The following is a 14643-nucleotide window of genomic DNA, read 5'->3' as shown; positions in this document are numbered from 1 at the left end:
TTAAATTTGTCATTTATTACATTTTCAATTGCCCATACCTAACCATGTGGAATTTTAATGATCACTCACATCTTTATTTCTTTCAACATAATACAACCTGAAAATATGCAGAATGGAAGGCTTACCATCTCTTTCTGCTTTCCAAAAGTGTGTTTCAGAAGAACCAATGGTGATTAAACTTAGATATATCAGTTGTAAGTGCATCAAGAACGTCTACAAATAATCATAAACTTTGACATTTCCAAACACACTAACTCACCTTCAGGCCTATAAAAAAATATACAAGTACAAAAGGAAAATTTTGCCCACAGAAGTTTTATACTTCTCTCTTTTGCAGGCAGAACCTCTATTGAGCCTATACGACATTCACATGTTTCCTCATGCTGTAAGAAAGTGTTATTCTCACCTCAACAATTTTTATGAGCTCCTTTCTTACTTAAATTCAAAACAATAGTATATAGTGTTTAGCATTTCCAAGTGGTGGTAAATTCCTTCAAGGAAGAGATTCTCAGCCCTGAATGAACAACCTCCTGGAGGCACCATCAACACTCTTCTCACCTTAATTCTACTAATCATCTTCCATTGTGTTTTCTATTTATAGAAGTCTTTAAAAATTTATTCTCTCCACTGTTTGCAATATCTCAGAGATGCTTGGGTGCAATTCATTATCAGAAAGTAAGTTAACTAATACCAAACACACAGAGAGACCAAAGAATGGTGCCAAACATAATTTCCTCCTTGAATTGCCTCAAAGGGTATATTATAAGGGAAAGCTAGAAGATCATCCTCCTTGTGCCTTTTTTGCATGCTATGTCCTCTCATTCCCCTCATACACATGCTTAAATCAAGTGTTCTCACTTCATTCTGCCCCATATGTCTCAGGGTAAAGGCCATGGTGACTGTTGATCCAGACTCCATCTAAAGAGAGAAATGACAAATATTTATTGTCAAGTCACCTCACCCGCTGTAGAAATCAGCTTAGCTCACTCAGTTTTCTGGAGTGAAACATGGTCAAGACATATAAATATAGTAAGGCTATGAACATAACTCATTATACAACCTAGATGCAAAGAAAAATGCCATTAGTATATCATACTTTTCCTCATGACCTCCTATCCTATAACTGATGAGGAGGGGAAAACTTCCTATTAATGACAAAAAATAGTTTAGTAATTTAAATAATTCTTTTAGAAGTATGCTGTCTTTTTTGAGTAAATTCAGATATTCTTCAGACATGCTGATTCTCTTCCTAAGAGGATATCTGGATTTCCGATCCACTGGATCAGAAAAGAAACGGATTCTTCTCCTAGGACTTGACTTCTGACATCCAAATCAAAGGCTCAAAGAAGCTGTGGCTGGTGCTTACTTTAACCTGTGATTGGTGCTCTCCCAGCTTGACCAAGGCTCACTGACACTCCCTGGATGATGTTGTAGCAGAAAGGGACCTGACACAGGATAAGACACTCAGATAACTTGATCAGAGGGAAAAGAATTTATTAAAAGCCAGCGGAGCACATGTGGTTAGTAGCTCCAAAGACACATGCTCCCCGAGATTGATTTTCTTACAGGTTATATATCTTTTACAGAATACATGTGTCCATGCAAAGGGCTCATGATCCCTTTGTCTAGAGGTATATGTCACTCTCATGACTCCAGAAAGGGAAGGTGAGTTTTGGTGGGGTCAGCAAGGGGAATGGGGTTTCCAGACCACTAGTTTCCGCTATGTATTCAATACAAGTCCTGTCTTCCTTGCTTGGCGTCACAACTGGCTCCAGGCAACTTTTCTGAAAGTTATAGGAAGTAGTTGATCTATAACTGGTTAACTCAGTTGCCCCTGCAGGCTCCTTTCCCTTGCATTCTTTTTTGTTTCTTTCTTCTCAGAGAAGAGGGGGCCTGCCCCTCCTTCTTCAATGTGTGCTATTGCAGACACTATAGACCCATCTGAGGTTTACCTGCAACACCTATTGACCTCATCTTACCCCCACTCTGTCACCAAGATCTCTTATTCCTACCATGTGACCCTTTTTGGGCAAATGAGTTTGTAAAATTTCTATTTTTTTAGTTTTCTCACTTTTATTGTTAGAAAATAGCACTGGGCAGTGCCAGGTATATGAGGGTTGTGAAATTACAAATTACATTTCTGCTTGGGAGGGGCCATTGTTTTGCTAATGTTTTCTGGGGGAGGAATTTTGATTGCCCGCAGCCTGTTTTGGAGAGAAGAAGGAGAAGAGGCAGAAAGAAGCCATGTTTACAGAGTGAGAGCAGAAAGAATACAGGGTGCTGAAGAAGCCAGTTTGTACAGAGAGAGAAGGTGTGCAGATAGGGAACCAGAGCTGAGGGGCTTTACGAGCTCCACTGAGACTGGTGAGGCCTTTGATTCTAGGAGGAACCGGAGAAGATTCTCCTGGTTGTGAAACTAGAGAATGTGTCAGGGCTTTGGGAGCCACTGAATGAGAGAGAAGAGGTCTTCCCTGCCTGTTTGCTTGTTGGCTGGTGCGAGACTTTAATAAAGGAAAGGCCCACCAATTTTTGGCTCCACTGTTTCTTTACCATCTGCCCGAATCCAAAAAGAACCTGCATGTGAATGGCCACGACGGCAGCAGCCCCTAGCCATACAACCCCCTTATAGAAACTTCCTCATTTGGTATCTTTAGCTTATTGTAGATCCCATCTTTTCTTTGCAGAAACCAAAGAAGACCCAATAAAGTTAAGCTCAGGAATATCTTTTGCCTATTTGTAATATGGTCCCAAGTTTAAGGTAATGCCACAAGTTGGTACAGGAACAGCTTAAGAGGTGATTTCCTTCCAGGATCTGAAATATAGTGTGCAAAAAAGATCCCCTTCTCCCTTCAACATTATCATGTACTTACTTATCTAACACTCCTCCCCATCAGCCTTCTAGAAGAAGGAGATTCGGAACATCTATATCTGCCATGCTCACTCTGTTCTTACTTTGTCTTCTGTTTCCCTCCATCCTAAATTGCCAGAAGGTGATGGCCTTTTCTTTGTCACTTTGTCCATATACTATATTACATTCTCCTTCCTCACTCCTGTTAACCCTTTACTGTGGATAGGAATATTTTTTCATAAATGCTATGGAGAATAATAATATCTGAGCCCTCCAAGTTTGGTGTCACACCTTCTCTTTCTCCTTTCTGCATTCTGACTAAAACAAGTCCAAATCTTTTCCCAAACAAGTGGGTATTTCAGACCATTTTGGAGACAGTTATAAACTCCAAAAGGCAAAGGGAAATAATAACAATAATTTTCTAATTTTTACCCCTTCCAGCTAATTTTTAGCTTGCTAAAACTTTTTCAAGATAAAAGAAAGATGGCCCTGGACAGTTGGCTCAACGGTACAGCATCAGCCCACCACGAGGATGTCCCAGGTTCAATTCCTACTCAGGGCACACAGAGAAGTGACCATCTGCTTCTCCATCACCCTCCTCCCCCTTCTCTCTCTGTCTCTCTTTCTTCTTCTCTGGCAGCAATGACTCGATTGGTTCAAGCAAATCGGCCTCAGGCACTGAGGACGCTCAGTGGAGCCTTCTCCTCAGGTGCTAAAAAAAAAAAAAAAATGCTCAGTTGCGAGCACGGCCCCAGATGGGCAGAGCATTGGCCCCAGACGAAGGTTGCTGATTCTGGTCAGGGTGCATCTGGAGTCTGTCTCTCTATCTCCCCTCCTCTCACTTTAAAAAAGAAAAAAGATTCAAAATTGATTGTGTGAGAAAGGACATTTGTGAGTTATATAAAAATATCTAGCCAATAATGCTTACAAATTATACTTCCTTAAGCAGATACTTTTTGACGATACTTTTACATATGGAAAATAAAGAAAACAGGACTCAGAAAAAGTAATGGTCTAAAGAAAGATTTGCTTGTTGGGTTATTTATCATATTTTATATAGTCTCTGTTAAATGACAAAATGGAATTTTATGGTTTTTTAAAGAAAGACTTATCTGATGCCTTTAAGTTCTTTATAAACTTTAATTTTATTGCCTTTCAGTTTTACATTTTTAATTTAAGATTTTAAAATCAAAAGCTGTTCTTAGTGATCACTGGAACAGTTTACCAATAATTGAATTCATATCTGTAGCCGAGTATAGCTTTCTTTTTAATCTCTCTAAGGTTTTGTGAATTTGGATGTTACTAAAATTGTTAAAAACATCCATGAATTCTTCCTGTTTAAAGTCTTTCTTGTGTGCACTCTCATTTACTATGGTAATTTACAATGTATTTTCAAAGATTCAGAATATCCTTTTTATTTATGCAAAACGAAGCATTTCTTCTGTGAAGTCCCACAACTATTTTGATTCTGCAGATCATATGTTAATTTAAATGTTTTCTGTGTATAAATATAGAGCTTATATCTTTGTATGTGCCCAGAAAATTTAGTCAGTCTGTGGGGCAAAAAAAAAAAAATGTTCTGAATGGTTAATAATTGTTAAAACAACTTAGTCATGTGGAAAATAAATGTAACTATATGAGAATATAGCCATGCCTGTGGGGTATTAGAAATGAGCTATTAATATCTAGGCTTGTGGAATATTACATTTATTTTATTGCTACTGAATGAAGTTATTAAAATAGTTGATGAATTTTATATTCCAAAAGAAAATACTTATAGATAATAATCATTTCCCTGATGAAGTGACTCCTATCTTTATGTGTTTTCTTTTTGCAGCAAATCCATTCTTGGGTCTATGCTTTTCAGCTTGACATTACAGAGTGAGCCTCCCATAGAAATGGTAGCTCCAGGAGTGTGGGATACAAGTCAGCCATCTCCAGTTACCCTGCAGGTAAGTGCTAGGCTATGAGATGAAAGTGCACAAGGCAAGAAATGCTTGATAAGTAGCTTGTTGCCAATTATAGAAACAATTTTCTTCTAGGACCACACATTTTAATAGCCTTCTCTTTCTCTAGCCACTGGGATTTGTAAAATCACTATAGCTTTTATTTTGTTTTCAGTACTCTCAAAGTCCTTTTCTTCTAGCTTAGGTAATAGCAATTTCAAGCCATTCTCCATCTAAGACAATCATGAAGGAGAGGGATGGAATGTTGCCATTAGTGTGCTCATTCTGTGAATTCATTCTTCCCATTGCTAAAAGTAGTCACTGGTATTTATTATTAACTTTATACCTTACTCACACCTGCCTCTGCATTGTGTCATGTTTCTTAGAATACCTTCTACTGTACATTTCCTAAATGACTAGCAATTAGCTTAGTGGTGGGGGAGAAACTGCAACCTGCAACAAAGTCTATGTACTATAATTTATTTTTTCTTAAAGGTTCTCTTCTTTTTTGTGATCATGAATGAAAGACAGTTAATGATTTCAAGCTTTGTTTATTAAGGCTGAGAACTCCTTATTTGTTCATGATTATAAGTGATTATATTGGTCAGATGTCTGAAGAATGGCCACTGCCATACATGGAAATGCAGGGATTATAGATATTCCATCTCTGTAGGAAAGGCTGAAAACTGTTTTCTGGGCAGCACTGTTTAGAAACTGATTGTTCAACTTCTGTGCTATTGGCATTTTGGATCAGATAATTCTTTGTTCTGTTCATTATAGAATATTTAGCAGCATCTTTGCTATCTACCCACTAGATGGCAGTAATACTACCCCAGTTCTCACAATCAAACCTTCAGGTACTGTCAAAAGCCCTGGAGGGATAAATTTGCCTTCAGGTGAAGATCACTGCTTCTAGAGGAAGCTAGTGGAGTCTTTAGGCTCTTAAGTTTCCAGGTTTGGGGTAAAGAATGTGAGGGACAGAGTGTAGCAAGATGAAGAAGATGCTGAAAATAGAAGACAAAAGTAATACTAATAGAAATGTGGCTTTCCTTCTGAAGGAGGAAAAAAGTCCCCACCACACAATAGCCAAAGATCCATTTCTAACCTGTGAACACAATGACTAAAAAAAAAAAAAAAGAATATTTGTTCATTTGGATCTTGGCACAATCACAGATACTCAAAATATGATGGCATTATTGATTAGCAGATGTTTCTTTGTAATAGGACAACTGCTTTACTTTAAGAGGATGAATGTATTTTTTTATTGATTGTTATTTCTTGCCAGGTACACAACACCTCCACTTAACAAAAATCTTCCAAGTTCGATCATTTCCAGAAGTTTTTGGACATAAATTCATGATTATAGGGCTCCTTAGTGTCAGTGATGGGAGAAAAGTAAGGGAGACTATCAGATGAGATTCTCTTTGGTTCTTCTTAGATGCAGAGGAAAGCTGCTTTAGAAACACAGGTCATGGTAAGTAGAATTTGAAGAAAAGTTTCAAGCATTTAATAGCAGTTTAGATTCCCAACTAGACATACCATATTTATCTTCTTAAGTGGGGGTGGGGGGAGATGTATGATATAAATATTCAATAGTAGTCAAAAAAGTTATATAATTTGATTTTTACAAAATAATTTTAATTTCAAATGGTATAGACATAAAGGGAAACTTCTCAAAACATTCTTAATTGGTGATGAAATATATAAAATACAATAAGTTATTAAGGTGTTAAGTTAAAACCCTTAATAACCAGTATCACTCTAATCACATACAGCTAAATTTAGAGCAGAATTTTTCAACCCAGATATTACGAGATAGTAAGAAAATTGGAAGCAAGTTCTGCAATCAGCGTTGCATTAGGGAGTCAGTATGAGTCTCAGAAAAAGACATCAGACTGGGAGTTAAGAAATCTGGATTTTAGATTTAGCTCTTTAACAGAAAACTTGATGGCTGTGAACCAGTTAAGTAACCTTCTATTTTCTCCTCTGTATAATGAAAGGATTATACTAACCTACCTGAGTTCTTTCAGGTCTATATTTTTTTGATTGTCCCTATCTGGTGGGCAGTTATTGCCACACTATATCCAACCCGATATGATAAGAGATATGATATGTCATAGAACCTGAATCTTTCTGGTCACTCCATTTTGGAGAGTTCTTTAGTTGATGTGCTGACTGGAAGCAGTGGATAGAATAAAGTAGATCTGAGTTCAGAAGTGGAAAGTCTCCCTCAACTTCCTGCCTCTCCCCTTATACAATCTAGTGGAGTGGCTGTATCACAATTTAAGAACTGAAAGCAAAGTTTTTTAGTTAATGTTGCTCTTTTTCTATCAATGTTGCTCTTATTCTAGTTTATATATCTCTACTTCCTCACCTCCCCATCCTTGTCTCATTCACTATATTCTGACTAATATGTCTTCACCACACTTAATTAACTGTCGCCAGTGGTGGTTTTCAGTCCTCTTCATACTTTCCCTCTCTATAATTTTTATCCCTATCTCTTCCCCATCACTGAACACTCTTCTCCTTTGGCTTTGGTGTTACTGCCCTCTTACAGTTCTCTTTATATGTCTTTGGCTATCCTTTCTCTGTCTCCTCTGCTGGCTCCCCTTCTTTTGCTAGTCTTCACTGTTGACAGTTTTCAAGGTTCCATCTGCTGCTCATTGCCTTTTTTTAAAAGAGATTTTATTGATTTTAGATAGAGGAGAGAGAGTGGGGGGAAGAGAGTGAGCATCAACTCATAGTAGATGATTCTCATCTTGACCAGGCAAGCCCAGGGTTTCAAACCAGTGACCTCAGCATTCTAGGTCAATGCTTTATCCATTGTGCCACCACAGGTCAGGCTACTTATTGCTATTCTTAGTACATATATTGTACCTAAAAGAATTACTTGAAAAGCAAGGGTGTTCATATAATGACCAATATGATTTTTATCAATATATTTATATTACATCTCTTTTCCACTGACTGAGAGACTTCTGATGACATTGACAGAATTTTTATCCCAATATCTCACACAATACATGGTATGTAATATTTGTTAAATTAATGACATGTGTCCATATTGCTAAACACTGCACTAACCCAATCCACACATATCTCTAAATTTAGCACTTTGGGCCTCTTATCTGAATCCAGATACCACAAATGTTCAGTTCTTCCTTTTATGTAAGTGGGCTTTCTCCTTAAATCACACTTCTTACCTACTTAATTACCCAAAATATTTTACTTTACCTAACATTTTATAATATGCTATCTTCTATTGTCATTGGTATTGGGGGAAGCAATAGTTTATTACTGATAAAAATTATACCAAAAAAGTGACAACAAATTTTGGAGCTTACACATGAACTTGCTAAAATTTTTTAAATAACTAAGAACTCAAGTAAATTAAACTTTTTCAAACAGCAACTCACACAAGTCTACCTCATAACGTTCCTCACTTTGCTCTGAGTTCCCAATCTAACATAATCCAGCAGAGAAAATAAATTCTGTAGCTCTTCTAGTAAGAAAATAAAAAAATATTATATTATAATCTTAAATACCTCATTTATATAGTTTGAAAATCTATTTTTTGTTAAGTGCTATATTATTTGCTAAAACCAAATTATCACTGAAGCATGGCTTCATGAAGAGCACGTTGAGCTACGAAACAAGTAGACCTGCATTCTGGCCCCTGTCTAGCAATTTAAACTACAGAGCCAACACAAAAATATTCCACTGCTTATGTACTTTCACAGCTGGTGTTTAGCAGAGAAGATTTCACTCTCCCATCAAAATGGTTCACAGACTTTCATGAAGTAGAAACTAACATAGAATAACTCTTTTTATTTTTCCAAGTGATTTCATGAAACAAGTATAATTTTCCTCTATAATTTTTATCATTTAATAATACAAAGACATTTTAAGTCTGACATGTAGAAAAGCTATCATTTCAATATTAAAATAAAACAGTTATTTTATGAAAAGTTTATATATTGTTATTTTTTTTCATTTTTTTCTCAGAAAACATTACAGATTACTAACTTATGCCAATTATATAAATCATTGAGGGTTTGCTAATTACCATGTATATTTAAATACCACGTCCAAATCTAATGATTTTTTAAAGTTATTTTTAAGTCTAAGTAGCATAGACAATATAGAAAATTTTCTTTAGTGTTTACAAATATAAGATGAAAATTATTAAATTAGAATGTATTTTTGAGGTTCTCAGTATGTGGAACACTTTTCTTTTATTTCAAATTGACTTTTCAGCTACTAAGTGGGAATATATGAAACTTGATTTTGAAGATGATAGACATAATCTCGAAGAACCACCGATAGAGTGTTTAAAACATATTGCCAGACTTTCACAGAAACAGTCTGCCTTACTATAAGTGACCCAGGTCTTGTGAGTCAACGTTGCCTGCTCTTCATGACACCGTTAGTCACACTGGTGTTCATAACTTTAAAGAACGAACCTTTCTTCCCACATAATTTCTTTCATTTACTGAAGTCGCACCTGTGGGTTAATCAATTAATGTCTAGGAGCTAAATTAGTAATTTTGTATGTTTTTTTTTAAAGATTTTTTTTCCATGGTATTAAACAGCTTTAACCTGGGTCAAAAGAAAAATAAAAAGATTGAAAATCATTCAGTTAAAACAAAAAAGCAGAGTGATTTGATATATGCATCACATTTAACAGGAATAAACCATTGTGTAACTATCTTTCAAGTGGGTATAAAGTTGTTTTAATAAACAGGAAAAAGCAAAATTGAATTAAATATCTTAACAGATTTTAAAAGTACAAAAATAAATCATATTTTAATAGTACTAAATTAGTGACTAAAGAGTGCTTTGATTTTGTCACACAGTAATTATCTGAATAAAATCAAAACCCTGGGAAGAACTTCAAAGGAATCATGGACTTTATATATATATATATATATATATATATATATATATATATATATATATATATATATATTTACAACTGGTAATATTTAAACTGCAACTGATTGTGCTCATTCATAAAATGGCAAAAACATAAATTTAAGAAAGTAGCTCTTTACATATATACTGTGATAAGATATATAACATAATAAGGCATTTAATTCCAAGAATGAGAAATAATTTAAAGGTTCTGAACAGGGGAGTTATGTGATCTGAATAATCTTTCTGAGTAAATTCATTTGAGCTCAAGTTGAAGAACAGATTGAGACGAAAGTAAGAGTGAAAGTAAGCAGTACAGCAAACGGTTAATGTGATATTTTAGGTCAGAGGTTATGGGGGTTATAACTACGTGATGGCAATGGACATTGGAAGAAATGGCTAGGTTTGAGAGGCATGTTTTAGAAGTTGAGAAGACATAAATTGCTGATTAATAGTAATTAAGGGGTAAGTCAATTGAGAAACTAAGGAATCAAGCCAATGGAGAATCCAAGTTTTTGAACTGATCAGTGAGGCAGATGTTCGTCTTTTTCAGGAGAAAGAATAAGTTTGGGCTATTCAAAACAGAGTATTGAGTATGATCAAGTGTTCTGTTTTGGGTAATCTTGTTACTGCCCTGCTCTTTCATTTCAACTTCTACTTCTCTTTTCCTCATTCACTTCAAGCCATTAGTCTCCCTGACATATTTCAAGTGTGCTAGTTCCTTTCCCATATCTAAAGCTTTTTATTTGCTTTTTTCTCTACTGGAAATACTCCTTCCTCAGTTCTTCATATGACTGAATTATCTTATCATGTATGTATGTCTTTGCTTAAATGTAATATCAAGGATATACTAATATACTCAACCTTAAATAATTTCCCAAACATTAAACTAAGGGGGGGGGGAGCCATAAACAAGAGAGCATTTACTCTATAATACCATTTATTTGAAGTTCTAAAGTAGGGAATAGTAATATAGAGTACAAGAAATCATACCAGTATTTGCTTCTGGGGGCATGAAAAAACTGTTTCATAGCCTGTGGTTTTTACCTGATCTATGCACCTCTCAAAACGTATTGAACAGAATCAGGATGTTTCCTTCTGTGTTAAATTATGCTTCAATAAAAAGAGTTAAAGGGAGTAAAAAAGCATTATTCACTACTGGGGGAAAGGGAATTTGATCAAAACAAAATAAATAGTTTTAGTAATTTAGTAAAATTTTGTTGTAAATGTTTTTCTTCTGAGGCCTTTCTGGTGAAGAAGGCAGTGACAACACAGAAAAGGAGCCCAAATATACTTTTAAAATGACCTATAATCCAATTCTTTCATTTTTTCAGATGAAGATGGCTTTAAAAGAAGTTGTAGAGAAATTTTGACTTTTAAAATATTGAATATTTCTTATTACCATTCTTGGGAATTTTACCTAATGGGAGTTGATCAACAGAGTGTCAGTTTGGAGGAAACGGTGTTCAAAAGCTGTCCTTGTTATAGGAGAGATGCTGTTCTTCAGCTGAATTCTGGTACTGAATGCATCTAGAACAGTGTGAGAAAACATAATGAACTGTCAGTGAGTCAATTGCCACGGTCTTAGATTTAGATTTCTGTTTGGGACCACTCTTCAGGGGGAAACACTTGGACATTTAAGCAAGTTCTATTCTCTGGCATTTTAACTCCAAAATCCCAGTGAACTCTGAGAATTTAAAACCAGAAATCAGGGATGATTGAGATAATTGTTTTTGCAATTTAGACCAAAGAGTTTTCTGAACTCTGATGAAATTTGCTTTGAGGAAATCATCTTTAAAATGCATCTTTTCTTCACAGGCCCACTTGGGTTTAAGTTAATTTGTAAAAGAAAGTAAATGGTTGCCTACCTCTCTCCCAAGTAGCACATGTTGCAGGATTCAAATAAATCTGTCTGCCCTACAGAGACAGATTTGCCCACCAAAATCACATCATTTAAAAAGTGGCAAGGATAATGAGGAGGAAAAAATAAATGTGAATTATCTCAAGTAAGCTTCTATTTTTATTTATTTTTTCTAGAAAAGAATAAAGTTAGTGGCAAATAAGCTGATGAAATAACCTATCAAACTGTCCCAAGAAGATAAAGGACTTGTTTTCTAAAATAAACTAAAATAAAATTTAAAAACTAGAGTAAGATTTTATACTGTGTGTTTACAGCAACATTGGTTAGTATAGAAACCTCCAGTAAATTATAGTTTCCAATCTGGTTTTGCAGACTGTCTGAAGGAAAGAAAAGATACTTGTGGTCCTATCGGTTCTACTGCAATAATGAAAACTGCTCCCTTCCTTTGGTCCTGGTTATGCCCCTGGATGGGATGAAATAACTGTTTCAGAAATGCATGCCACTTTGAGAAGATGGAAATTTTCTCACCCTTTAGAGGTACTTGCATTTTTTACTTCCAGGTAAGAATTATATAACAAACATAGTATTAGTGATGAGAATAACAGGTTTGAAGAGAAAAACTATGGGACAATAAGATAAATTCAGTAGATATTTTATTTGTTCCCAATTTTAATATCTACAGATAAATTTTGGTAACTGTAAACTATGACTATACATTTTAAACAAACTTAAGCTATAATTGTGTCTTTTGTACTAAACTTGAAGTACAATTAATAACTATAGTTTTTTTAAATAAAAAGTGGCTTATTGTTCTTTCAGAAATAAAAAAAATATGGAAAGATAAAATTCTTGACTCCTTTCTTTTAAAAAAAGAGTTCTTAAAAATTGGAATCATATGTTTTTTACTATTTTAATAGTGTGGCAAAATACAATTAATATGCCAATTATAATTAAAAGAATGAAAAAAAAATCTATCTCTTATACACTCTCCAGATGCATCCTCAGGAAAATAAGGAAAAAGTCATGAAGGTAGGGTATGGTGTCTTTTTCTAGCTAAGGAAAATCATGTGGGATATCAGGCTCTGGTTTAGAGAAGCAGCTCTTTCTTGGTTTCTATTTTATATTCAAAGCCAAGAAGAGATATTTTTAAATCTGTCTTAATAACATCAGCTCACTAATGCCATGAAGAAAGTCTGCAGTCTCAGAGAAGACTTGTGGAATCCAGTTCTATTCTGAATTGTCTCTGAAGGAAGGACAGAGGTGGGAGAGAGTGACACAAAAGACTAAAACTGATTTATTTTAAAATTAGTGTCATTTATAAAACTTCTGGGGTGCAAAAGGTTTTTTCCCTATTACTTATGAGTTACTAGATTCCTCTTCATCTTCAAAGCTCAAAATTTACAAATTTTTTTAGAATCCTACATTTTTTAGCACCTCTCACATTGAAGATTTTTTTAATTTTATGGTTTCTTCCATTAATGAATGTGTGCCCAGAAGCCCACTCTTCCTTGATAAATGACAAATGGATGATTGATAGACATGTAAGTAGATATACATACATACATACATACATACATACATACATACATACATGCATATATACATACATACATAGGGTGAGGGAGGGAGAAAGAACTTTTTTGTTAGTTAAGCTTGGAGCTTTTACCTTTATTAGAAGACTTCTCTGTGGATCCTAGAATTGACCACTTCTGCATAGTACAGTGCTCTATTACTTTATAAATTACATTTTATTGCATTGTGTTTACATGCAACATGTGAAATGTAATTTTACTCCCATTAAACTGAGAACTACCAAAGGCAAAATAGATCATCTTTATGTTTCTGTTTCCCAAGGGCTTAAATAATACCTGGGACATAGTAATTACTCACTGTTGAATCAATCACTTTCTAAAATACCTTATGATTATTTGTGCCTTATTTTAATATTCAAATATTATTATTTGAAGAAATCATTTGTTATCTCTATGACTCACATTACCTTGTACAGTTGAATGAGTTAATAAGAGAATAATATGGTTAAGAAAATAAATGAACAATTGATTGATGTCATCGGGGTTATTCACAGTTCATGTTTATACTGTAAGGCTCTCTGGAAAAGACAGGTTCTCTACTTTACTCCTAAACTCTTTTCTTGATTTAGATATGTAAGACTAGTCAAAATCAGCAAAATATTTTACTAAATTCTAGTGTTTTATTCAAGTAAGACTTAGAATATTAGCACAATTATTATTTCATTATTCCTGAACTGATTAGCTAATAGAAAGTTGGTTCAAAATGTGAAGGTAACAATTCATAGAATAAGAGAAAACGTACCATAAGCAAATTATATATCTGATAATGAAATTATATTCATAATATATAAATACTCTTACAATTCAACTACAAAATGACAACTCAATTTTTATTTTGTTTTTTCCTGCAAGAGAGAGGGAGAGAGACAGGGATAGGCAGACAGGAAGGGAGAGAAATGAGAAGCATCAAGTCATAGTTGCAGCATCTTAGTTGTCATTGATTGCTTTCTCATACGTGCCTTGACCAGGGGGCTCCAGCAGAGCCAATAAAGCCTTGTTCAAGCCAGTACCCTTGGGCTCAAGCCAATGACCTTTGGTTCAAGCCAGTAAACTCTGGGGTCATGTCTAAGAGCTTATGCTCAAACTGGTGAGCCTGTGCTCAAGCTGGATGAGCCTGTGCTCAAGTCAGTGACTTCAGGGTTTCGAACCTGGGTCCTCAGCATCCCAGGTTAACATTCTATTTACTGTGCCACCGCCTGATCAGGCTTAATTTTTAAATGGTCAAAGGATATGAATATATATTTCTCTAAAGAAAATGTACAAATGTCCAATAAATCCATTAAAAGACATTCAACATCATTAATCACTAAGGAAATGCAAATGAAAACTGCAGTGAGATAATTACATCACACTCAATAAAATGGCTATAGTCAAAAAGACATAAATGTTAGTGACAATGTGGAGAAATGGAAAATCTCATATATTGCTGGTGGAAATGTAAAATGAAAGCAATTTGTCAGTTCCTTAAATATTAAACATTTC

General features: G+C 34.8%; 1 protein-coding gene across 1 annotated transcript in view; it reads left to right on the top strand.

The window, feature by feature from the left end:
• Positions 1 to 14643, top strand: part of PIK3C2G (phosphatidylinositol-4-phosphate 3-kinase catalytic subunit type 2 gamma) — a 326837-nt gene that overhangs the window by 71133 nt on the left and 241061 nt on the right. Inside the window, 4 exon segments of the mRNA XM_066360246.1 lie at positions 4686 to 4795; positions 9034 to 9187; positions 11942 to 12018; positions 12021 to 12129. Of these exon segments, the coding sequence (XP_066216343.1) occupies positions 4686 to 4795; positions 9034 to 9187; positions 11942 to 12018; positions 12021 to 12129 (450 nt within the window).

Source organism: Saccopteryx leptura, chromosome 1 (genome assembly GCF_036850995.1).
Source record: "Saccopteryx leptura isolate mSacLep1 chromosome 1, mSacLep1_pri_phased_curated, whole genome shotgun sequence".
Classification (NCBI taxonomy): Eukaryota; Metazoa; Chordata; class Mammalia; order Chiroptera; family Emballonuridae; genus Saccopteryx; species Saccopteryx leptura.
Note: the sequence above shows the minus strand (reverse complement) of the source record. Positions and strands in the feature narration are given on the sequence as shown.